The sequence below is a fragment of the Tiliqua scincoides genome, chromosome 6 (genome assembly GCF_035046505.1).
Source record: "Tiliqua scincoides isolate rTilSci1 chromosome 6, rTilSci1.hap2, whole genome shotgun sequence".
Lineage (NCBI taxonomy): Eukaryota > Metazoa > Chordata > Lepidosauria > Squamata > Scincidae > Tiliqua > Tiliqua scincoides.
The window spans coordinates 67,420,550-67,445,227 of NC_089826.1; the positions used below are offsets into that span (position 1 = coordinate 67,420,550).

General features: G+C 45.3%; 1 protein-coding gene across 1 annotated transcript in view; it reads left to right on the top strand.

Moving 5' to 3' along the window:
- Window positions 1–9,087: 9,087 nt before the first annotated feature.
- USP46 (ubiquitin specific peptidase 46) overlaps window positions 9,088–24,678 on the top strand; it is a 36,366-nt gene continuing 20,775 nt past the window's right edge. Inside the window, exon 1 of the mRNA XM_066632181.1 lies at window positions 9,088–9,538. Coding sequence (XP_066488278.1) covers window positions 9,503–9,538 — 36 coding nt within the window. The 5' untranslated portion in view covers window positions 9,088–9,502. The remainder of the gene's footprint in view (window positions 9,539–24,678) is intronic.

Here is a 24,678-nt window from a genome sequence, read left to right on the forward strand (position 1 = left end):
TCAGTTTCAGAGCCAGAATGTTATGGTGAGGTGATCTAAGGGTACACTGGGGGTGCGGGCATTGTAAGCTAATTTTATAAAGAAGGGTGGGGCTTAGAGAGCACATGCCATGCCTGGTATACAGAAGGTTCCAGGCTCCAGCATTGGCATCCTCAAGTATGACGGGAAAAATTTATGTCTGTAACTTTTCTATCAGTGTTGACAATACTGATCCAAATGGTCCAATGACTTAAGTATATACTTCAAGTGACAGTGCAATCCTATCTATTGCTAGCACTGGTGCAGCAGGCACTGCGCCAGCACTAGCCATTGCAAGTGTGCCATAAAGCACATTTGCAACATCTTGCAGGTAAGCAATGCCAGTGGGAAGTCCTGTGCCACCCTGATGGCATTGTATCCAAAGGAAAGGTGGCCAGCAGAGGTGAGTATTCCTCCCAGCAGTGCAGGAGCAGGGAGGGTGGAATGGAGGTGGGTAGGGGTATTTTGGGGGGGAGATAGGGCAGAACGGGGGCAAATCAGGCCCAGGAGTGGCAGATCAGTGGAGGAGGCCTCCACCATATCCTATCCTTCTTCCTATAAGCCTTACAAAGGGCTTCTCAGACTTGTGGCAGCAAATTAGCTGAAAAGATCTGAGTAGCTCCATTGAGCAGGATGGGGCTCAACATGGGCTAAAGGAACAAATGGGGCAGGTCCCTCCAGATCTGTTGTTTCAGCCAGAACCTCTCAGCTCACTCTGCTGCCTCTTTCTATATAATTTTCTCTGAATTCAAACTGCAAGCTGCTGTTTGGTGTTTCCCTGTTCCTCCCTTCGCAGCTGGAGGGTATCTCCTTCTCCATGTTTTGATGGGCATCCTCATAGCTGGCCCAAGCTTTCCAGGCACCTGAGGTGACATGCCAAACACTGCTCTCTCTAACCCAATGTTGTACCAGCTTCTGCTCCTCCCATTCTCTAATGTTCTAGCTCAGCATTCTCCTTCCCTCCACATTTCCTCTTCCTCTGTGTCTCCCTCTTCCAAACCAAGAAGTGGAAGGAAGAGCAGCAGAGGCCAGTAAGTGGACAGAGATGGGTGCCTCCCACAAATCTACTGCCTGAGGCAGGTGCTTCAGTTAGCCTCATTGATGGGCCGGCCCTAGGTGTCATGTTCCAAAAAGGTTACCCACCTAACACAATGCATTTTGGAGAAACTCCACTGTAGTCAAATTGATTATGAATGTAACAATAGTTCTGCTGAATTGGATGAAGCCCCCATCTAGTCTAGCAGGATTTTCCAACAGCAGCTAGCCAGATCAGAAGTCCACAAGTTGACTTCTGACCTGTTACTTCAGAAGGTAACAACAGCTCTTCACTCTCCCCATTGTCCTCAGTACCTGCTGTTGAAAGAAATACTCCTTCTGAATATGAAGATTTTTTTGAAAGCTATTGTGGCTAATGGATGTTGATAGACATATCGACCACGAATTTGTCTTATTTTTATTTCTGGATTTAAAAAATAAATACAGAATTTTATAACTGCAATGTGTTTTGTTTTGTTTTGTTTTTTTTTGCTGCTGGCTAATTGGATGTTTTTTCCAGTGTGGGGGGGGGGGGAGCATATGCTTGTGGAAAGGCTTGATATTTTATGTTGCCTTTTCCTATTTAAATGATTCCTAGGCTGCTGTAATTCAGGACTCTGCTGAAAGAGCTAGCAAATGATGAGGTTACAGCAGCAGCCTTATTCATGCTTTTACACCACAGAAGGCTGGCAAGGACCATTTCTAGCCAGCCAACAGCTATAATAAAGATCAATATTATATACACAAGGAGAGCTTTCCCTATGCAAAAAGCACTCTCATTGTCATTCTCTTCACAAAGACTCTCATTTTGCATAGAGAATGCAAATTTCTGATACTAATTAAGCAACAAGGTAGGACAGGGAATAGATAGATATCATATACCAGGAGTTTTTATTAGGAATCGGACTGCCAACTGAGGCCCCAATCCTATCCAATTTTCCATTGGCGGTGCAGCTGTGCCAATGGGGCAAGCACTGCATCCTGTGGTGGAGGGACAGTCTTGGAGGCCTCCTTAAGGTATGGGAACATTTGTTCCCTTACCATGGGGCTGCATTGCAGTTGCACCAGTGCTGGAAAGTTGGATAGGACTGGACCCAAAAGCCACTAAAAATCACCTTTATACGAATGGAGGTCCATCACTTTTGACCATCATAAACTATTTACCTGCTTTATGTGTTCAGTTGTGGCTTGTTCTGTTTGAAGAATGTGGATGGTCATGCCAGTTGTTGAATTTTTAGACAGAAAATTCCATGTCAGTTCCCCTTTCAATGTAGAAAACTCTTGTTTTAATCTTCCAGTCTATTGATGCCTGGAGCTGCAATCCCCACTTACATGGGGTTGCAATTACCCACTTACATGGGAGTTACTCCCATTGAACTCAATAGGGCTTACTTCTGAGTAGACATGCATAATCTTATGAGTTAAGAGTGTGATGCATTGTGGACCTTCCTGAGTTTTTCTATCATCATCTTCTCTGTCCTGTCCCATCCTAAACCACAAAGGTAAGTCCCACTGCACAGTGAAGTCCTGGCCACTATGCAGCCCTGGAGCAAGGTTGGAAGTCCTGCCCCCCCCTTCTCAGGTCTCCAGAGGGTCTTAAAATGTCACTTGCTGAGGGAGAGTCAGCATGGCTTCTGTAAGGGTAAGTCTTGCCTCACGAACCTTATAGAATTCTTTGAAAAGGTCAACAGGCATGTGGATGCGGGAGAACCCGTGGACATTATATATCTGGACTTTCAGAAGGCGTTTGACACGGTCCCTCACCAAAGACTACTGAAAAAACTCCACAGTCAGGGAATTAGAGGACAGGTCCTCTCGTGGATTGAGAACTGGTTGGAGGCCAGGAAGCAGAGAGTGGGTGTCAATGGGCGATTTTCACAATGGAGAGAGGTGAAAAGCGGTGTGCCCCAAGGATCTGTCCTGGGACCGGTGCTTTTCAACCTCTTCATAAATGACCTGGAGACAGGGTTGAGCAGTGAAGTGGCTAAGTTTGCAGACGACACCAAACTTTTCCGAGTGGTAAAGACCAGAAGTGATTGTGAGGAGCTCCAGAAGGATCTCTCCAGACTGGCAGAATGGGCAGCAAAATGGCAGATGCGCTTCAATGTCAGTAAGTGTAAGGTCATGCACATTGGGGCAAAAAATCAAAACTTTAGATATAGGCTGATGGGTTCTGAGCTGTCTGTGACAGATCAGGAGAGAGATCTTGGGGTGGTGGTGGACAGGTTGATGAAAGTGTCGACCCAATGTGCGGCGGCAGTGAAGAAGGCTAATTCTATGCTTGGGATCATTAGGAAGGGTATTGAGAACAAAACGGCTAGTATTATAATGCCGTTGTACAAATCTATGGTAAGGCCACACCTGGAGTATTGTGTCCAGTTCTGGTTGCCGCATCTCAAAAAAGACATAGTGGAAATGGAAAAGGTGCAAAAGAGAGCGACTAAGATGATTACGGGGTTGGGGCACCTTCCTTATGAGGAAAGGCTACGGCGTTTGGGCCTCTTCAGCCTAGAAAAGAGATGCCTGAGGGGGGACATGATTGAGACATACAAAATTATGCAGGGGATGGACAGAGTGGATAGGGAGATGCTCTTTACACTCTCACATAATACCAGAACCAGGGGACATCCACTAAAATTGAGTGTTGGGCGGGTTAGGACAGACAAAAGAAAACATTTCTTTACTTAGCGCGTGGTCGGTCTGTGGAACTCCTTGCCACAGGATGTGGTGATGGCGTCTAGCCTGGACGCCTTTAAAAGGGGATTGGACAAGTTTCTGGAGGAAAAATCCATTATGGGGTACAAGCCATGATGTGTATGCGCAACCTCCTGATTTTAGAAATGGGTTATGTCAGAATGCCAGATGCAAGGGAGGGCACCAGGATGAGGTCTCTTGTTATCTGGTGTGCTCCCTGGGGCATTTGGTGGGCCGCTGTGAGATACAGGAAGCTGGACTAGATGGGCCTATGGCCTGATCCAGTGGGGCTGTTCTTATGTTCTTATGTTCACTTTTTGTTTTAATTGGAAGTGACTTTTAGGGCCCTCAGACAGCCTTCTAACATAACAGCCTTTCCCCCTCAGAAGGCCTTAGAAGGGTCTGGAAGGCTGTGCACGTCTTCTCTGGCCCTCAGAACACCTCCGGAAGGGGAGGCTGTGAACAGCTCTGGGGTAGCATGGCTTGGGGGTGGTGCCGCCCCCAGCCATGCCACGTGGGAGCACTTGCACCCACTGATCCCCCTCAGATATGCCAGTGCCACCACAAATCTTAGGGGAACATCACCCAGGTAGAATTGGGTAAGAGGCACTTTTTCAAGTGGGTGCTCCTTTTTTTTAGCAGGGGGAGAGTAACTGGCCCACCTCACCCCAGCACTGTCTGTTCTAGTGGCTGTCTGCTGGTATTCCTTTGCATCTTTTTAGATTGTGAGCCCTTTTGGGACAGGGAGCCATTTAGTTATTTCATTTTTTTCTCTGTAAACCGCTTTGTGAACATTTAGTTGAAAAGCGGTATATAAATACTGTTATTATTATTATTATTAGAAGGAAACCCATGGAGGGCCCTCTGAAGCCATGGAGGCTTTACTGATGGTCCCTGAAACCTGAATTCAGTCATCCTGAGAAGTGTCCATACACTTCTGATTGTAGCCCAGTTCTGGTTTAATTCAACAGGATCCACCCTGCCTCAAATGCAACTTACCGGATCCAAAGCACCAGAACATAAGCAGGGCAGGACAGGACAGGATTCACCATGCCCACCTAGCAAAGAGGGCATTTTCTGGTAGTCTTTCCAGCCAAAGGATCAGCAGGCTTCTAAAAGGAAGTGTGTGTGTGTGTGTGTGTGTGTGTGTGTGTGTGTGTGTGTGTGTGTGTGGGGTGTACTCTCAACCTTTCAATCAAATTATATAAGCACAGTTGTGTTATTAATAGTTCTCTTTTATTGTTGTCTTACTGCAAAAAGGAAACACAGGGCTGCTTGTTTGTTATGAGGGATACAATAAAAATAATTGTTCTGTGTTCTGATCCTTCAGATACTGTTTGGAAAATAAGCATTTCTTGCTTTCCCAGCTTTTTTTTTCCAGCTCTTAAGAAAATACGTTTTCATGATTTATGTCCCATGAACTTACTTTTACTGCTATTTTTTTTAAAGGGATAACCCATGGCTGGCTCATGCATGAGGCCAACTGAGGTCAAAGACTTCCAGCTGTCATCACCCCGCCCTGTTTTGCCCCCTCCCCACCCCTGTTCTGCCCACCCTTGTCACCACCCTCCACTGCTCTGTTTCATCCTTTCCCCTCCCCCTTTGGTAAGGGCCCCCCCAAAATTTCCTGTACCCCCTGTACAGGAATTTGTACCCCCTGATAAAATTCTTCTTGGAGCCCTGGGGAGGGAAGCAGAGCCATGTATTGAGTGCTGGCTGGTATATTGGGCACAGAGATTGATTTGGTCAATGGGTTGCAGTAGTGAGACCCTAAATTTACTTAATTCTTGGGAAACATCCCTGCAAGGAACCAGGGTTGGGAAATACATCCTAACCAAAACTGTTTCCTGTTGAGGGAATGCTGCTTCCTTGGTTGAAAACCACAGGTGCAGAACATGGGAAACAATCCCCTGTGAAAGTTGGAGTGGGGAATCATATGATATGGGCACACCACTTAGTTTCCTGCCCTCAGAGGGGCAAAGCTTCAGATGAAAACTCCTGCACTGTTCACTACAATGGTCCCTGGAATTCCTAGAGTCAGGAAGTCTGCCAGAGGTTGACTGGCAATGCGGGGGGGGGGGGGGAGAGGGATTAGCATGCCTTCCACTATGACAAAAGCCCTGGGTTGCAGAGAGTGTTCTCTTGATTGCTTCCTTGCCCCTTGTCAGGGACTCCCTAGCTGAAAATGTACTGTGCCTGCCACAACTTAGAAAGATGTGCAAAGGTGTGAACAGGGTCAGAGCTATCATTAGGACAACTAGGCTGCCTAGGGCGCAGATCTCAGGGGGCTCAGTACTGGCCTTTGCAGGGCAGTTTTATACAGATTAGTTTTTTAACCCATGTAAAAAATGAAACTGCAATAAATGCAACAGGAAAAAAATGCAATAAAAATTTTTTTTTTAAGAAGAAGGGGCAGGCAAAGAATGTGCTGGCTTGATACCATCAAAACAGATACAAAGATGAACATCCAATTATTGAAAGAAGCTGTGCTTGACAGGGTAGCATGGAGAACTCTTGCCTTTAAAATCACCAAGAGTCAGACAGGAGTGAGTGGATAAAACACACACACACACCCAAAACATACAGGCAGACCTCTATATCCGCAGTGAGCTCTTGCTCATTGCTGTCACTGTCCCTATGGTGAGAGGGAGGGGCTGCTTACACAGTTCATTGCAGTGCCTTCAATACTTACCATGCTGGCCCCGGCTATGCTACTGGTCAGCAAGTGGTGTACTACCTCAGGCACCAGGACATTATGGCCTGACCATGTTGCAGCAAAACCAACAAATAGTCTTGTGGCACCATGAAGACAAACACATTTATGGTGGCACAAGTTTTTACATAGGACATCATGTCAACCACAGTATTTTTTCTTTTAGATCAGGGGTGTCCAAAGTTTTTGGCAGGAGGGCCACATCGTCTCTCTGACACTGTGTTGGGGGCGGGGGGGGGAAAGAATTGATTTACATTTAAAATTTGAATAAATTTACATAAGTTTACATAAATGAATATATTAAAGTTGAACTTATATGAATGAATGAAGGTCTTGCAATAGCTCAAGGCCTATAAAAAGCCTTGCACAAAGCAAGGCTGGCCTTTCCTTTGCTGCTGCTGCTGCATCATGGACATAAAACAACAAGCAGTGGAGGGAGCCCTCATCCCACAGCTCACGCAAAAAGTCAAACAGTTGCCCTCACGCTGAGAGCAGTTGCGTCGGGCCAGTGTGGGCTCCAACAAATATCTGGAGGGCCAGAGGCTCATTGGAGTCTGGGTGTTTCCCTGAGGGCCCCATTGAGAGGCCTCAAGGGCCACAAGTGGCCCCAGGGACAGGGTTTGGGCACCCCTGTTTTAGATGGAGGCAGTTCAGTTTCACACATTCAGCTGTGTTAGGGTCATCGTGACTTGCAGCAGAATGCAAGAACTGCTTTAATTGAGACATGTTGGCATATGAAGTACTATGAAAGGTCATGTATCTGTGGTGTTAGATCTATTGTGATACATCCACATATGCACATCTCTGTTGAACTTTGCAGTCATAAAGTGATGATATTGAACTTTCATGCGTGAAATAAGTCCTCTTTTGAGTGACAAACTGAATGATATTCAGCAATGAGCACGCAATGTGAATCAAAGCACAATATCCAGTCCCCATGTAGAGGACTAGGGGGAGTGGGATGTAGGCTTTGTTCTGTGCCTAAATTTTAGAACAGTATTTCTCAAACTGTGAGTTGGGACCCACTAGGTGGGTTGTGAGCCAATTTCAGGTGGGTCCCCATTCATTCCAATGTGTATTTTATTTTTTATATATTAGACTTGATGTGACCATGGTATGTGACAGCATTTGGGGAAATGTTACATATCTGTACTTTTAACAAACTACTAGGTATATGTTTTAAACAATGATGGTCAATGGAGTTTACTCCCAGATAAGTGTGGATAGGAGTGCAGGCTTTGGGATGTTTGGGGAATTTTTTTAAACAGATCAGCAACTGCTTGGGAGGGTTAGGTCTTTCCTTATTTTAAATAAATTGTTATACTTATTCTAGCTTTTAATTTACTTAATTGATTTGATTTTGTCATATGGGGGTGTTAAAAATCTTTCTGTTTGATTATCTCACTTCCATGACATCGTTTCTGGTGGGTCCCTACTGATTGTCATTCTAAAAAGTGTGTCCCAGTGCTAAAAAATATGAGAACCACTGTAAAGAGTGGCCAGGGTTTAAGCCTGTCTGGAAGCACCACACAAATTCTTGGGGGGGGGGGGCTGATGCCTTTTCATTACACTGAAAAACAGATGCCACAGGAGCCTCACAATTCTGGCTCTAATTAAGCCTTGTAGATGTATATCAATATAAGTGGAAAGGCTGTGTAACATCAAATTCCTGCCTGGAATCCTTGCGAATGAGAAAGATTATTTTTTTTCCTAGTAATCTACTCCTGGTTTGTACATGCATGAAAGCTGCCCTTGAGTTCTCTACACTTGATTACATACTGTATGCTTGCCTGGCAAAAATAATGTGCAGACGGACTCCATTGAAAGGCACTGCATTAAAGGAAATGTGAGTTCTAACCGTGATTGCCTATATACGGATGTGACAGTGGCGTAGCTAGAGGCGGTGCAATGCATTAAGTTTGGCAGGGAGCCTCAGGACCCTCCCCTCCCCTCCCCTTTGGAGCCATTCCAGGTGGGGGGAGCAAAGCTTTGCTCCCCCCCACCTGGAATGTCTCGGAAGGGGAGATGGAGGGGCTCCCTACACGCCTCGGTGAGACTCCCTGAAAAAGTGCTTTGCACCCCCTCTGGTTACGCCACTGGGCTGTGATGCCTGTTCGGACACGCAGGTCATCACTTGATGCACCCGAACGTGAAAGTCTTGCTATCCTGAGCGCTGGGGAGATGCTCCACAGGGGTGCCACCCGGAGGGACTCCTCGCGACACATGCTCATTGATCGCGTCCTACAAACGTGCAGCTACTCGGGCTACATCCCGGAGGAGCAACTCCACGGCTCTCCTCGGGGCCACTTGACTTCCAAGGCTGTCCCCTCGACTAGGACCGCCTCTCCTCTCCCACCCGTCTCCATTGGTCCTTCCCGAAGTCCCCTCCCGGAGACGAGATGCCGCGGTTGGCGCATGGCCACGCCACTAACCGGTGGTGACCTTCCCTTTCCCCGTCGCTGTCAAAGTTGATCATCGGGCGCTGCTCTGCAATGGAAAGCAGGGAAGAGGAGCAACAGCATCGCCGGGGGAAGGAGAAGGAGGAGAAAGAGGAGGAGGAGTGGGAGGAGGAGGAAGGCGAAGGGGGAGACTGAGATTAGTCCCGTCCCAGCTGGTGGAAACACAGGAGCTGCTCTGCCCAGAGCTCTGAGCCAGGCTTGCTTGGGGTGTGCTAAGCAAATAAACTGAGCAGCAGCAGCAGCAGCAGCAGCAGCAGCAATGCTCCCGGTGCAGCGCTGCTGAGACGATCACCAGCCTCCCCCCACTGCACTGGCCCCTGGACTGGTCTGGGAGAGGCAGAAACAGAGTAGCGAGGAGAGCCCCCCCCAGCCCCCCTGCCTCTGATTCTGCAAAGCTGGGGGGCTGAAGAGCTGATCTCTCTTCCTCCTCACCCCACAGCATCCCGCCCCCAGCGCCCCAGAGCGTGCATTTGGCTGCCCCCACCCCCACCCTCCTCAGCCCCTTCCCGACCCCGCCACCATGACCATTCCGGTTTTCACCTTCTAAAGATGGCGGTGTGGGATCACTGCAACCTTTAGACTCATGACTGTCAGAAATATCGCCTCCATTTGTAATATGGTGAGTATTTTGGCCTGCCTGCCTACCCTGCAAGTGGGTGGGTGGGTGCGTGGGGGGGCAGGGGGGTTGCAAGTGGGAGATGCTGCGGGGAGGGAATGCAATGGGGGGCACTGGAGCATCACCCACACCCCCCGCCATCATCACCCCGCAGGATGGGGAAAGCAGGGGTGGGAACAGGCTCAGATCTTTGGGGAGCAGCTCTCCAGCCCCAGGATTGGCGTGGCTGCAGTCCTGGGTTGCACGCTTTACTTGGCTGGAAGCAAGGCCCGCTGAGCAGCACAGTGGGACTTACTTCCGGGGAGTCGTCATGCATGGGATCGGGCATGCTGGTACCCCGGAGGATGCACCTCTCTGCTTATCCAAGGGGCGGGAAGATGGGGAGGCACTGAATGCTTTCAGGATCATCGGGAGCTAGCGCTCCTCTGCAGAGAGATGCTGTATGTGGGGCTCAGCAGAGATCCGGATCACTGAGTGTTGGGTGCCAGGGGGCTTGTTTCTTTTTCAGTATGGAAGTATGTTGGGTTCAGAGGCTAAACACGTGATTCCAGCTGGGGCAGCTCCACTTCTGGAGGAAGTAGTGAACTGCCAAGGAAGCTGGCCCATCTGATATGTTGTTTAGGTTTCTGTGGAGGAAAGCATGGTGGGGTTTCCTGCTCTCCTCTCTTTCTGCCTAACGTTACATATACGCAACAGGGATCAAACCCTTCAAGGCAGGCCAGTATAGACACACCACATTGCTGACTGCAAATATGAAAAAGGTAGCTGAAAAGCTGGTAGTGGCCTGCGTAAGCCATTTCTGCCCGACGTTGCAGATATGCAACAGGGATCAAATGTGTACACCTGTGGGCTGGGCATGAAGGAGTTAATGAAAATAACCATCTGGAGCTCAGCCCAGGCCTTTGATCAGTTTTACTGCTCTTGCCAAGAGTGTTAGTTCATTAACAACCCAATCCTATGCATGTCTACTCAGAAGTAAGTCCCATTAGAGTCAATGGGGCTTACTTCCAGGAAAGTGTGGATAGGATTGGGCTGTAAATTAAGAATGTTTCTGTCTTGATTTTAAACGTCTTGTTCCCAATGGGTCAAGAATTTTCCAGATTGTGCCCCTCCCCTTACACTGTCTCCTCTTAAGAGTTGGGATTCTGAATTAACTCTTAGGGGATTAAAAAGCTTGATTTGTGTAAGGTGAAGAAGTGAGGTTTGAAGGAAGGGCAGGATGAGACCTGTCTTGAGAAAGCTTGTATGAAGTGCAAACTTCTGTGTGGAGGGGGGAAATATTTCAAAGAAGAGCACTAATTGGGAGTAAATCATGCAACATGATGTAGTTGTACATCTCTCTTCCTTGTACATCTCGTAGTGGCTACTTGTGTGAATTGTTTTAGATCAGCAGTTTTCAACCACTGGGCTGTGGCACATTGGTGCTCCACAAATGGTCTGCAGGGAGTTTGGGTTAGGGTCATATATTAGTAAGGCCATTTGGGGATGTAAGTGCCTGGCCAGCTGTTCTGTGTATCTTGTCCATTGCCAAAAAACTGATGGTGCACCTTGATCATTTTAGTGCCCTCTTGGTATGCCATGAAAGCCACTGTACAGGCTTTAAGGCATACCCTAAAAGTACTACCCACATAGAAGCAGAGTTGGTTCATGATAGTTTACTGCCTGAAACAGAGCTCCAGATGGCACTCAGTGATGCATTGCAATCACTGTCCAGAATGGCTCCGATGGCACTGGGAGGGGCCAGTTACACAGCACCTTGCTGCACCTGCAATACTTGTCATGCTTCCCCCATAGCTACACTACTACTCTAGTTTCTTTCTTCCTTTGAAATCCCCCCTTCTTTCCTTTTCCATTTAGAAGGAAAGAGGAAAAGCAGCACAGTATCTCTTCTCCTTCCTTCTTCTGCAGGCCACCCATGGGGAGGGTGGTGAGTGGGCTGCCCTGGACAACCAACTAGTCCACAGTCCACACTCTGTTCCCAAAAGTGGCCTGTCGCAACCTAAAGTTTCAAGGTAGGGCCAACCCTGTGCAGAAGTGAAAACAGCTGATATTAATCTATCCCTTTTGGCAGGTTGGGGCATAGTAGTGGTCAGACTCTTTCCCACCAAGTGCCAAGAGGCAGACTTATTGGATTTAAGCCAACAGGGTGAAGCACATTTTGATGGCCTGCTGTTCCCTGAGCCATCTTTCTCAGCATGAACTGTAGATCTCTCTACTGGTGCATGAGAAACAACCAGGGAAGATAGAAGCTTCTTTCTCATTACTCCTCCACTGGATTTTGTGTGCGCCCTAGACATACAGGAAAATCACACAGTACCTGCTTTCTGGAGCTGGACCACTCCAGCATGCAAAAAGAGGCATGTGTTTTTGAATGATTTCTCCCTTTACAACTTCCATACCTGTGGGAAGTGAGCAGGTCAGAGGGAAGGATTCTTGCAAGGATCTGTTCCTCTCTTCTCACATATACTGCTCACGTTGCTTCCTTTCAGTTGCAATCAGCATATGCTTCCCCACATGTGCTCTTTGATGGCTCTGGGAGAGGAATAATGAAGTCTCCTTTCTTCCTTTGAAGCACTGGGGTTCAGTCTTTTGAAACAGTAGCAAGCAACAGAGAAATTTCTCACATAAAAAATGTTCTTGGGTCTTCTTTCCTTGGGATAACATCTATTTTGGCTCCAAGGAGGCTCCTGTCCTCAACGCTGTCAGCTATGGCTTCCACAAAGGCTCTGTGGCACTAAAAATGACTGGGAACTGTATTGCTGCTCTGCCTGTGGGCCTTTAGGGGTGCATTTATGGTATCAGCTGAAGGAGATCCATCTCCCCAGCAGCACTGAATGCTCCCTGGGAAACCAGGTTGGTCCTTTTATGCTAGTACCTCAAAGCTTATGCCAGAGTATCTGGGATACTGCTCTCAGCACAAAGGTTCATTAGGAGAGGCAATTCATTATATTTATGAAGAAGCGGAGATGGCTGATTTCTTTAGCCAGAGGATCATGCACGGTTGCACTCAGGGACCTGTTTGTTTGGGAGGACTTTTGCCACTCACTGTATAAGGATAGAGCCACAAAGAGAACAAACCAAAGAAGCTGAGAAGAAAAGGAATAGAAAACAAGTAGGACTAGAGGCAGAGATGTAACAAGTTGCCCCCACGCCTGAGGCAGTGACCACAATGTCACATGACATCGTGTTACATGACATCACTTCCAGGTTCTCCCTGGAGGAGGGATACTCACTGCAGTGAAACAGAGGGGTCAACAAGCCACCAGTGCCTCCTCTGTAAGTTGAGTGGAGTTTGGGGGGGCAGTTGTGTGCCCCCCCTTGGTGTAGTGCATGGAGAAGGTGCCCCTCACGCTCCACAGTAGCTATGCCTCTGACTAGAGGAATGGTCTGTTCATGTTTTCTCACAGCCAGGCAAAATAAAATGTACGGGCTAGATGCTGCTGAAGAGCTGTTGGTCATCTCTGTCCCAGAGGAATAATAAAGTTACCTTTGGAAGCACTGAGAATCAGTAGAACTAGAGGTTGAAGCCCTCTTAAATAGTTATATATCATTGGCATATAACTGATTGGCATATAAACCACTTTTAAAAAAGAACATTTATTAATTACATATCACTTTTTAACAACAAGAAGTTCACAAAGTATACACAACAAAATAAATGAAAGGTAGGTGAAGGTGATGTGGATATTTCCAGGGCCAGATATAGCCATGTGGGGGCCTAAGCTATGTCAAGCCAAAGACGTCTTATCCCATAACATTGCCAAAACAAGTTTGTTATTCTAACAGAAAGGACAAAGAAAATAGAATCAGCAAAGATGCAATGAACAGCTCATTACGCATAAATATCTTGCAAGAAGCCTATTTACCTTATGAAGTTCTTTTCAACAGATTACATCAAATTTTTGTATTTAGCAGCCCACAGTAAGCCTGCCAGGAAGCTTTGACGAGAGGACCCTAGGCTGACCCCAGGTTATCTAGTGAGCTTTGTGACTGAGAGAAGGTTTGAACCCTAGTCTTGCTGGTCATTATCTGGTACACTTAATCACTATACCACACTGACTATCAATACTATAGTGGCAATGTTTTATTTCACTTTTGTACTGGATATTACCTACTTTCTCCATCTGACTTTTAAGACTAATTTCATGCTTTGTTTTTTGTGCGGCGTGCTTGCTTTGGCTGTAATCCTAAGCATGCTTACCTATGCTCACACCATTGAACATAGTGGGCCTTACTTTTCAGTAAACACAGATAGGATTGCACTCTCTGTCATTACTCTCTGTCATTATTTGTGTTGGGAACAGATTTTCCATCTTGTCATTGAGCCTATCAATTCTGTTCGGCTTAGGGGGCCTTGCTTGAGGCTGTATTGTCAACTTAGCAAGGGCAGAAGGGCCAGCAATATTGGCTCCACCAAAGTCTCATGCAATTTGCACTGCAGATAAACTTAGAGACCTTTCCTGCTGTGTCTCAGCTTGGATGTTATGTGTGCGCACTTGTTGTGTGAACCCGCTGGAATCCTTGGAATCAAAGGTAATGTTTTGGTGGAGGTCCAGTAGAATTCTTTTAGGAGTTAGATTTGGTCCTTTGGCCACTAGTTGCCTAAGCCCGGTTTATGGTCTCCAAAGACATTAGTATGCTTTCTTATTTAATAGTAATAAGTAACACATGACATCAAGCTGTTTAATGATTGGTGGGGAATTCCTGGTTCACTATCCAAAGTCACTCCTCAGAACATTTTGTTGTTTTTATTTTCCCCCTTATTTTTAGGTTCTGCAAGAACAGTTACATGCAGTCGCCATCTTCCCTCCATGTGGTGACCCAGCATGCCCTTTGCTGGTGATGTCACATCCACCATTCATCAGCACTGGAGAATGGAGCCTGCCTATAGGGTAAGGCAGTGGTTCTCAGCCTGTGAGCTGATGACCCCAGTGGGGTCACCAGCATTTTTTTCTGAGGGCATTGAGAATTATGAGCATGCTCCCCCTGCCCACCTCCAATATTTCAGTGAAGTGGGTTTCCTCAGTCATTTTCCTTGCCATCAGCACCCCTACAAAAACTTGTGCCAAGGTTCTCAGGGACAACCATGAGGAGGATCTGAAGGTCACATGAATTTAAGATTGAGACGTCTTTTCCCAATGTTGTTTCCCCAATGCCAATATTGCATCGAGAGGCAAACCTAGTTTGAATGGCCTACCTAACTCCATAGGCAGTCTTCCTGGTGAATGGTGGTTCTGATCACCTGCAGCACGCATGCAAAGACACTGCATGAAGAGAAACTGGAGATTATTATTAAATTAGTGTTTCTGATGTCATAATGACATCTTGAGAATCCCCTGTGGTATCCCTCCATCTTCCCTTTATAACATTTGTCCTGTTATGTCTATGCACTTCAGATTGGAGGAACAAAGTAGAATTACTGAGAGAAGGCAGAGACTTACCTTCCCCCTCCCAGAATAATTATGTCTCTTTGTAGCATACGCACCACATCTATCACAGTGTTTCTCAAAGTCGGGACTCACTAGGTGGATCGCGAGCCAATGTCAGATGGGTCCCAATTCATTTCAATGCTTTATTTTTAAATATATAAGACTTAATGCGACCAAGGTATGTGACTGCATTTGGAGAAATGTCACAGATCTGTACTGCTATGAAGATGCTTTTAACAGCGATAGTAAAAGGGACTTACTCCTGGGTAAGTGTGGGTAGAATTGCAGCCTAGGATTGTTAAAAATTTTCCTGCTTGATGTCACTTCTAGTCATGACATCACTTCTGGTGGGTCCTGAGACATTCTCATTATAAAAAGTGGGTCCCGGAACTGAAGGAGTGAGAACTACTGCTCTATCACATAATTAATTTGCTTCTGTAACTCATTGGCCATCATTTTTCTCAATTTCCATTTCATACTTTGCATGATTGTGCCATAGACAGTGAGGGTGAAGGCAAACATAATGTCTATATCTCTATTTATGTACATATGTATGCAATGCTGGAGAAGAAAAAGAAACATTGGTATTGAACTTGGACGCTTGCAAACCAGTTATATAACATGAGAGAGAGAGTTGTTTCAGAAGATACCCTTTCCTGTCCCACCTGGAAGCACCAGCACTTGAAGCTGGCATCATTTACATACTGAGCAGGTGTTATATCACTGAATTGTGACCTCTCCCCAGGTTCAGTGCTGAACAAACCAGTTCTGCACGTTTGCAGCAGAAACTAGCTGCAGGCCTTGTTCATAAGCTTGTAGTCCTTGTGTTACACCTCCTCACTAACCTAGAACAGTTTTGCAAGAGTTTTCATTTCAAAAAGCCAAAGCAAAGAATGAATGTCTAAGGCTTCAATCCTGTGCACATTTACCTGGAAGTTTGTTTCATTGGACTCAGTGGGGCTTACTTCTGAGTAGACTTGTATAGAATTATGCTGTAAATGGATACACATATATGTGAGGTTTCCAAAAACAAAGAACAGGTGAGCAGCCCTACTCAAGTGTTGGGTATGGGCAAGATCACCACCACGAGCTTCTGTGTGACTTAACAGAATGTATGTCTCTTATGCATGTTGTAAGGCTAATAGGCTGTCATGTTCATACTGTGGGTGAAAAACCTTCTATGATTTTTTTTTGGTAAATATTCTGTCTGTGTTCACTCTAAAGTACTTCTGTGTACAACATGCACTAACTGGTGGATCAAAAATGTATGTGTATTTAGTTCCTTCTGTGCATGAGAACTTGGAAAATGTTGATAACCATATCAAGTGCAGCATATGTAAATGCAGCAAATGCACGCATCTGTGATTTTGGCTAGAAAGTTATTACTAGTTCAAAAGAGTCCGCTGTGAGCCAGAAAGTTCAAATCTCACTTCAACTTATTGGTCTGTGTCGCAAACTTAGGGGGGTTTGGGGTGTTCAGAGTTCTTGGTTCTTGTTATCTGTCCTTTCTGGCCAGCAAAGGAGAGACAACAATCCTTTTGTTTATTTACTCACATTCTTGCAGCTAGGACTGCTAGCAACTTCTCAGTTACACTGTCTTAGTGTGGTTCAGGCTTCTACTGCCAACCTAGGCCTAACATGTACATATTCATGACAGTCTGCTTTAACCCATTTCTGCCCAGCCCACAGATATACAAGTTGAGACTAATTATTCGAGTTCCAAGCACTAACATGGATAAAAAATGCACTATAGCAAATCAATTTTAAAAAGTTTCTTTGCTCCAGTGATTGAAAAACAGCCTTGCTGGCCTTTTGACTCTAAGATAAGAGTCATTAAGAAGACAATCCATCAGCACTTCACTCAGCCCCTCCCCTCACCAATGCAAAATGATCACCTTTCTTTCACATGCTGGGGGGAAGGGAGGGGTCTGCAGGAGAGAGAAGGATTGATGGATTGTTAGCCTGCTGCCCTGTCTCTCTCTCTCTCTCATTAAGGAGGCTGTTGTTAAAGGACTGTTCAGTTCTTAAAACTGATTTTAAGGGGATGCATTTTTCCCCTTCTCCAGGGATCAGCACATTCTTTTTCATTTGCAGGGGCCATTTGTGTTGAGTCAAATCCGTGTATAAAAAATCTGTGTATAAATAGGCTAGACCTGTACACATTTGATCCCTGTTGCATATATGCAGTGTTGGGCAGAAATGGCTTAAGCTGGCCACTACCAGCTTTTCAGTCCCTTTTATCTTATTTACAATCAGCAGTGTGGTGTTTCTATACTGGCCTGCCTTATAGGGTTGTAATAAGAATTTCTGAGATGAAGTGCTTTCAGCAGCTTCATCTCAGAAATTCATATTACAACCCTATAAGTACTGTATACATATGAAGCATCATTATTGTCATACAAGATCTGCAATACAATAGGCCAGACGTTCCCAAACTTTCTCAGTTCATAATGTCCTTCCTTAGTGTTTCAGTCATTTAATCACAGCCCCCTTAGGCCAAAAAGAAATACCTGTGTCCAACAAATGTGAAGTATCACTGTGTTTCTATCAAGAATTTAAAATATCCGTTGGCAACCCTGTGAATTTTTGGCGGTGCCCTGGGATGCTGTGGTGCACAGTTTGGGAACCACAGCAATATATACATTGTTGCCCCATACAATCCATGCTGTGTTCTGTACAGAAGGATGTCAAAAGAGAATAAAGTTCACTGACTACATTTTGATGAGGAAGGGGAAAATTTTTTTAGATGTATAGCAGTGGTTTTCAGACTGGAGCGTCGCATTGCCCCAGCCTGAAAGCCCTGACCTCTTTCCCCTTGGGGGGGGGGCAGGGGGGAGGCAGTGATGTGATCCTCAGGATCGCGCCTCTCAAGAGGGCTGCAGGGACTGGGATGCACTCACCAGTCCCTGCAGCAGCCTGTCGGGTGTGTGGGGAGCCCTGCTTGAATGCCTGCAGGGCTCCCCAGGTCATCAGAAGTGAAAATGGAGTCCCTGCAGCCCTCCTGAGCGGTGCCCCGCTGCCTCCCCCACCCCCGCAAAGACTTACAGCGGTGCAAAGTCTCCTAGAGAGTTTGAAAACCACTGATGTATAGGGTTGGGAGCGAGAGAAGATAAATGTATTAATTTTCAAGAACAACCAAGAGTAAAGTAAAATAGTAAATATGTTATCTATAGAATAATAAATCCTCTGATGCAGAGGATACGTTACCAGGAATTTGCTGCATGAAATTGCTTTATAGGAAACTAGTACTGATTGACCCTGCATGACCTAGAACATACTGCTCTCATTGGCTAAAATAGCTGTCAAGCAAGCAAGACAAAGAGCGTTGTAAGGAGTCTACATTATGGGAGGTTTTACTTTACTAGTTGAAGAGTATCTTGACAGCAGATTGTTAGATCAGCACTTGAAAGATGTTGCTATTTTGTGGTCTCTGGACCAAAACCCAGCAAACCAGCTCATCCTTAATGCTCCATTTATTTTTTTGTTTGGGTTTGTTTGAGAAATGTTGTTTGGGAAAATTTTATTTTAAATTCTTTTCATTAGCTGTTTTAGTTCTGTTCCTATGGAAAGATAAATTTGGAATAGAAGTTTGTTTCACCAGCTGTTTTTAAAAAATTCGAATCCAATGCAATATGTTTCTATCCCAATGTAGATATTGGCTGTCTTGGAAGATTCATAGCTTTTTATTGGTATTGTTTTGTTTCATTTAGAAATGTTTATGTTATCATGTCTAATTGGCATTAGTACTGTAAACTGAGAATTAACAGTGTGAACTTAGCCGTATCTAATGTGGTTAGTCAGAAGCATAGGAAGGATGCTTGTTTTGTTGTCATTGGATGCCTGAGGGATTTTCCAATAGTGAATCCAAGTGATGGTTGGGATTCAAACCATTCCTGAGATGACAGAATAGATTGGATAGATTGTGGAGTTTGAGGATGAAGAGTTCAGTATTCAAACAAACTATTTCTTAATATAAATATTCCCTTTATTTAACATCGGGTTGTTATTGTGTCAAGTGAACTTTGCCATATCAAGAAAACTTGATTTGAGCTTCCTCAGACAAAACAAAGATGAGGCTGGCAGGTGCTGTCTTTTTTGGGCTTAGGGTTGGGTAGTTCAAGAAGATAGTGGAATCATAATTGCATTTTGATATCATTTAAAAATGTACAAGAATCAGAGTGAAGCAAAACATTTATCAATTTATCCATTGGGATGCTGTAGTCCACAGAGCTTGACAGTGTTATACTAAGGGAAAAGGGGAAAGATGTACATGGAATTATCTGATGGGATGGGGGCAGCAGAAGGCCAACTTCATTCTGGGAGGTGCACAGTAGATGTGGGGGCCTCTATGTTCTGTTATGTAGCTGATGCTGTCACTAGATGCATGAAGGGGCCTAGAAAACTTGCAGTGACAGCACCAGAAAGAAATATTGAAGGGGTACAAAGAAAAAGAAAAATGCATTTGGAGGGGTGACCTTTTATCATCATCATCATCATCATCACCATCATCTCCTGCTTTATCCCACATGGGGAACTCCTCTTTACTTATATTCATGCTTTATATGTGGATAATGATGAAGGAAAGCAGCCCTGAATATGTGAAAAGTGCATTTCCATCAAATTACTGCAGAGACCCAGGACTGGGACAGTGACACATCCCCACCTCTGGTGCCATATGGACACCTTGGAGAAGTTTCTCAGCTGTTCCAGGCCCATTTTGGTGTCCATATTTTGAAATGGGTTCCAAAAATTAGATATTCCCACCAATACCGCAGCCATGCCTTCTCATCATGGTATTTGGTACCAGCTTTAGAAATAGCCAGCTTTAGAAATAGCCAACAAATAATGTGGCTCTTAATCACTCTTTTCCATGTCTCCCATTAAGCAATGAATGCTGTAACAAGTTTCAGGACTGCTTTTGTGAATATTTACTTCTAAGGGCTACTGCACACATTACATAGGTCTTAGGTACCACTGACCCCACAATACCAAAGCAGAGGTGCATCTTTTGCTGCATGTGTAACAAACTCTTAGGAAGATTGGCATTGCCCTGGGCAGGGCCTGATTGTGCCCTGCCTGGGGTCTCTGTGCTTCTCTGCCCTTGCACTCCCTCATGGCCTCTGTTTTTCTTTTTGTATCTTCGATGTGGCTGCTACCTTCTGTAGTGCTCATTTCAAACCTGTTTTGGCTTGGATAGAACCTGCAGTACTCATCTTCTTCAGTGCTAGCCTTACAGCAGTAGATGGACTGGCACAAATTATTACTTCTTAGAAGCTATATTCATGGCATCCAGATGAAACAAGTGATTTCCTGTGTCCTGTCATTTGTTCAGACTGTATCTGCTTTTAGATCCTCATGGGCTTCTTTTGTGAAATGTCTAGAAGGAAAGCAAATCAGCAAACAGTTTGGTGAAACTATAAAGCACAGGCTCACAGATGTGCTGTCGCTTTCTGATTGCTACGGAAATTCTCTGCAGTGCATTTCTCTTCATCAGCCATAATCTTCTGCTTCAAAGCTGAGCACTTGCTGAAGCTCAGCTGCAGAGGAAAACAAAATATTACTGCCATTTATAAAATCCTGCTGTAATCTGGCTTTTGTTCACCATCTCATTTTGAACAATAAGCTGAAATGGTCTGTTTGAATTCAGTGCAAAATTTCAACGTGTCATAATAGCTTCTGATCATGGCACCTGCACTACATTTACTTGGGATGCTATTAAAGATGCTTGTCGATTCCTATGGCAAGGATTTGCAGTCTGAATGAACCCCAAAGTGAATTTGATTCCATCCCTTTTGCTGGTGGGCATTTTCTGTATTTTTAAAGTGGATCATTGAAAACATATGGTCTGATTTTGGGGTTCCTATTTCCTTAGTGCCTTAAGAGTCACACAAGCAGGGTTCCCAGAGCTTTAAGAGATTTGGAACCATGAAATACAGCACAGCTGCAGCAGCACTCCCTAGATGGCTGAGTATTCTGCTTGTCCAGCTGCCTCCTCCGCTCCAGAAGTGGCAGGACCTGGGACACTGACCAGTGCCTTCATTGCCATAGCACATGGGGTCATGCTCCATGTGCATTTTTTGCAGACTTGGAAGTGTGGGACTTCTGGTTTTATCTTAAGGGACCATGCAGAGTAGCATAACTGGAGGGTGGGGCAAAACAGTAACCACTGTAGGTGCTGCAACATGCCATGTAAGCACCCTCTCCTCACTCACCATAAGAACCATTCTGGCAGTGTGAGCAAAACGCAGGTGCTCACCGAACCAAATGGCATCTCCTGCACATTGCTGTCTCTGCCCAGAATGGCTCCAGTGGTGAGTGGAGGGGTCGCATACATGGTGCATTGAAGTGCATGCAGTACTTGCATTTTTCCTCCTCCCCCCAGCTATGCTGCTGACCATGCAAACTAAGGAGCTCCTTTATTCCCTTTAAATAAAACTGGGAGTCCCACACTTTGCAAAAAGCGTATGAGGAGCACAGTAAGGAGGCAGCTTATCCTGCTCAAGTGAGTGGGGAGCAGATCAATGCAGCTTGCATCATGACAGGCTGGACGGAGGTGGCAGTGGCAGACTCGGAATGAAGGGCACCCTGAGAGTACTGTCGTCATCGTCCCCCACCATCTGCTGCTGGTGACATCAGGTCACCTCATGGCTGGGCTGGCTGTGCTCTTCTCCCCAGTAGGGCAACTCCACAGAAAAGGGGTTATTAAAGTAGGTCGCCACCCCTCTCAGAAGCAGACTCTCATAGATATGTAGGTATTATATTTGCCTTGAGCCATCCACCTCCCAGGTCACTTCACTTCCTTCCTCACTTGTCTCTAGTGAAGCTCTCGTCTGGTACTCTCCACACTACCTCTGGACTCTTATTTGTGTGGCAGTTTTTCAGGTCTTTGTGAGCCCAAGGAGTGGCTTTTGGGGAAAATGTAGAGCTGTCAATTCTTGCTGTATTAACAGTTTTTTCTCTTTGGGGGAAGGCACCACACTTTGAGGCTGAGCTGCGTCCTGCCTCTGCCTAGTCTCACCCTTGGCAGGGCAGAGAACCCAGCCCTTCCCAATTTCTCCCTTTTCCTTTTTGCCTCCCTTCACTTTTTATCTCTCTGTCTCCTTCTTCCTCTGTCTTGTCTTCTCTCTTGTCTCCTTTCTTGCCTTCATTTCTTAGAGTGGTCCAGTCCCTTTTATATGCTGGTACCCCTCAACTAGCCCCAATTGGTACTGCACATTGGCTGCTCTGCAGCCAACATTTCCGGGAAGGCAGGCAGTGCCAATCAGCCAAGCAGGAATGCATCCCAGCCTTCACATGCTGTGCTTATTCCCACCATGCACAGAGAACGTGCTGGCATTGCGCTCCATGCAACAGATCAGGTTCATACCACCTTCTCTTCCATGTGTGGAAGCAAGTAGACTAGTTTAACCCCACACCATGTGAAAAAGAAGATTGACTGCTGGTATCCAAGACAGAGTATCTCATAAAACAATAGGCACAGTCTCTAGGTCTGGAAATGAAAATCTTGTTTACAAGCTGGAGAGAGAAAAAAATAGATCTCTAAACAATAACTGGAGAGGTGTGTAGCTAGTACTTCCTGGCCCAATCAAGACACATAAAAAGCTCCATTTAGACATGTTGTTAAAAGTTTGATTTTTATATGAGTAGGGGTCCATGTTTGTGAACATGTGTTATTACCTGGAACATCTCCATATCACAGGAGCCACTGCAGATGTTACATGGAAGTGCATCTCAACAGGGTTTAAAAATCCACTCTTGGAGATAAATTAATTGTTAAAGTGTATACTAAGAGTACTTCTTGTGATTCGCAATAATTACAGCAGTATTACAACATAGAAAAAGCTGGTACTTTTGAGGGGAGTAGGGAAGTGGTTGTGCCTTTGGCATGCACACATGTTACATAGACTTTTGTAGTTGTTTGCAACAATAGTCATGTAAAGAGTGTAAAAACATTGTGTAGAATCTCAGTGCCTTCTTTGTGATTAGAAAAATGGCAAGGTCTGGTTTTTCTTAATCCATTTTTGCCCAGCCCACAGGTGTACACATTTGGTCTCTGTTGTTTGTATGCAACATTGGACAGAAATGGTTTAAGTAGAAGAGAGGTTGCAGGTTTCCTCAAGTCCCTTTCTTCCCATATTGCAGTGCTTCACACGAGTAGACCACCTGAATGGGCAGTTACTTGTACTGGTGAGCTGGCTGTAATAACGTGTATATAAGCTACAGATGTACTGCTGCTGGATCTTCATGTGGTAACTGCTGTGCAAATTACAAAAATCAATAAAATTATTAGTCTAACCTTCCATTCAAGGAGCAAGAGGCCATTGAATAGACTGTGAACTCGAAGAGAAAAATTGCAGAAAACACAAGACTAGCAAGCAGACCTTTGGGAGAATGTGTGTGCATGTATCACATTTATTTACTTGAAGGAGAGGAGGGGGGTACTTTCTTGGAAGAAAATGAAGACTTGGAAAACAAAGTGAGTCGGACACCGTGACTGGCAACAAGGAAGGAGAATGACAATAGATGTAGTTGCAGACCCAGAAAGGCAGCCATGCAGAATTTTAAGGGCAGTAAAAAACAAAAAAAGAAGCTGGCCCACATTTTTATATTTAGCAAGTTAGCTAAAGGCAGCATGACATAATGGAGAGGAAGAGGGGGGAATTGCAAATTCAGCCCTCATTTCTAGGGCTTGGTACATTGAGCATTTCTAGAGAGCAATTGAAGCCACTTTTTTCTTTACGCTAGTGTAGTTCAAGCCTTGATTCAGAACTGGTAGTTCTCACTGTGCAAACATCATAGAAATATGGTGGTTGTTGCTGACATTGGCTCTGCTCAGAGAATCCATGTGAACAACCTTATTGTCTTGAAGAGGGGGTGTTGGAAAAAGGCCTATGGGGTAAATTAAGCAGAGTCCAGTGGTGGAAGATCCTTTGCTCACTCTCCACTAGCCCCTGCTACTTTGCTACAAACAGAACAGGTCCAGGTAAAAGGGTGAGAAGAAAACTCTTTATCAACACTGTTCCTTTAACTACACCTCCTCCAGCCCTTAAGTGCACATGCAAGCACCTGCCCCAGCCTCTGGTTGGTTTCAGCCTTCCAGTTGCTTCATCTAAGCACTTCCTGGTAGGCTTTGCATGCAGTGACACAGGAGATAACCACCTGGAGTAATTTGTGCAATGGAAGGGAAATTTGTGAACCACAGAAAACAGAAACTGAGGATACTGGATCTGCGGTTAAGGGGGCTTGCCTCTCAGGGAATGGGGTTGGTTTTGTAACTGGGGTAACACTAGGGGGCACCAGCCACCCAAAAGGTTTGGTCTTTTAAAAGAATATTTCATAGCTTGTGATACTATTTTGGAAGTGTGGACTTTATGAATAGTAATTATCACATTTGGAAGTCTGGTTTTTCTGGGCTCTTAACAATCATTGTTTTGTACCTTGCTGCATTGGCATGGCTCCAGAGATCACTCACTCAGACAAAGCCTGCCTTTCCCAGGGAGGGATGCACTCATTACCTGGAGGCTTCCAATCATGACTCTGTGCTTTGGGTTACATTGCAATGGGAGCTGAAATTCTGTTGGATGTGTGAATTATCTTTGTTTTCCCCTTTGATTGGAGGGAACAAAAGAACCACATGGTCTCATTGCTTAACATATTGTAGTGATGTACAATCAGGGGAGGCAGAGTCTCACTGGACCCAGCAAGTAAAAAAAA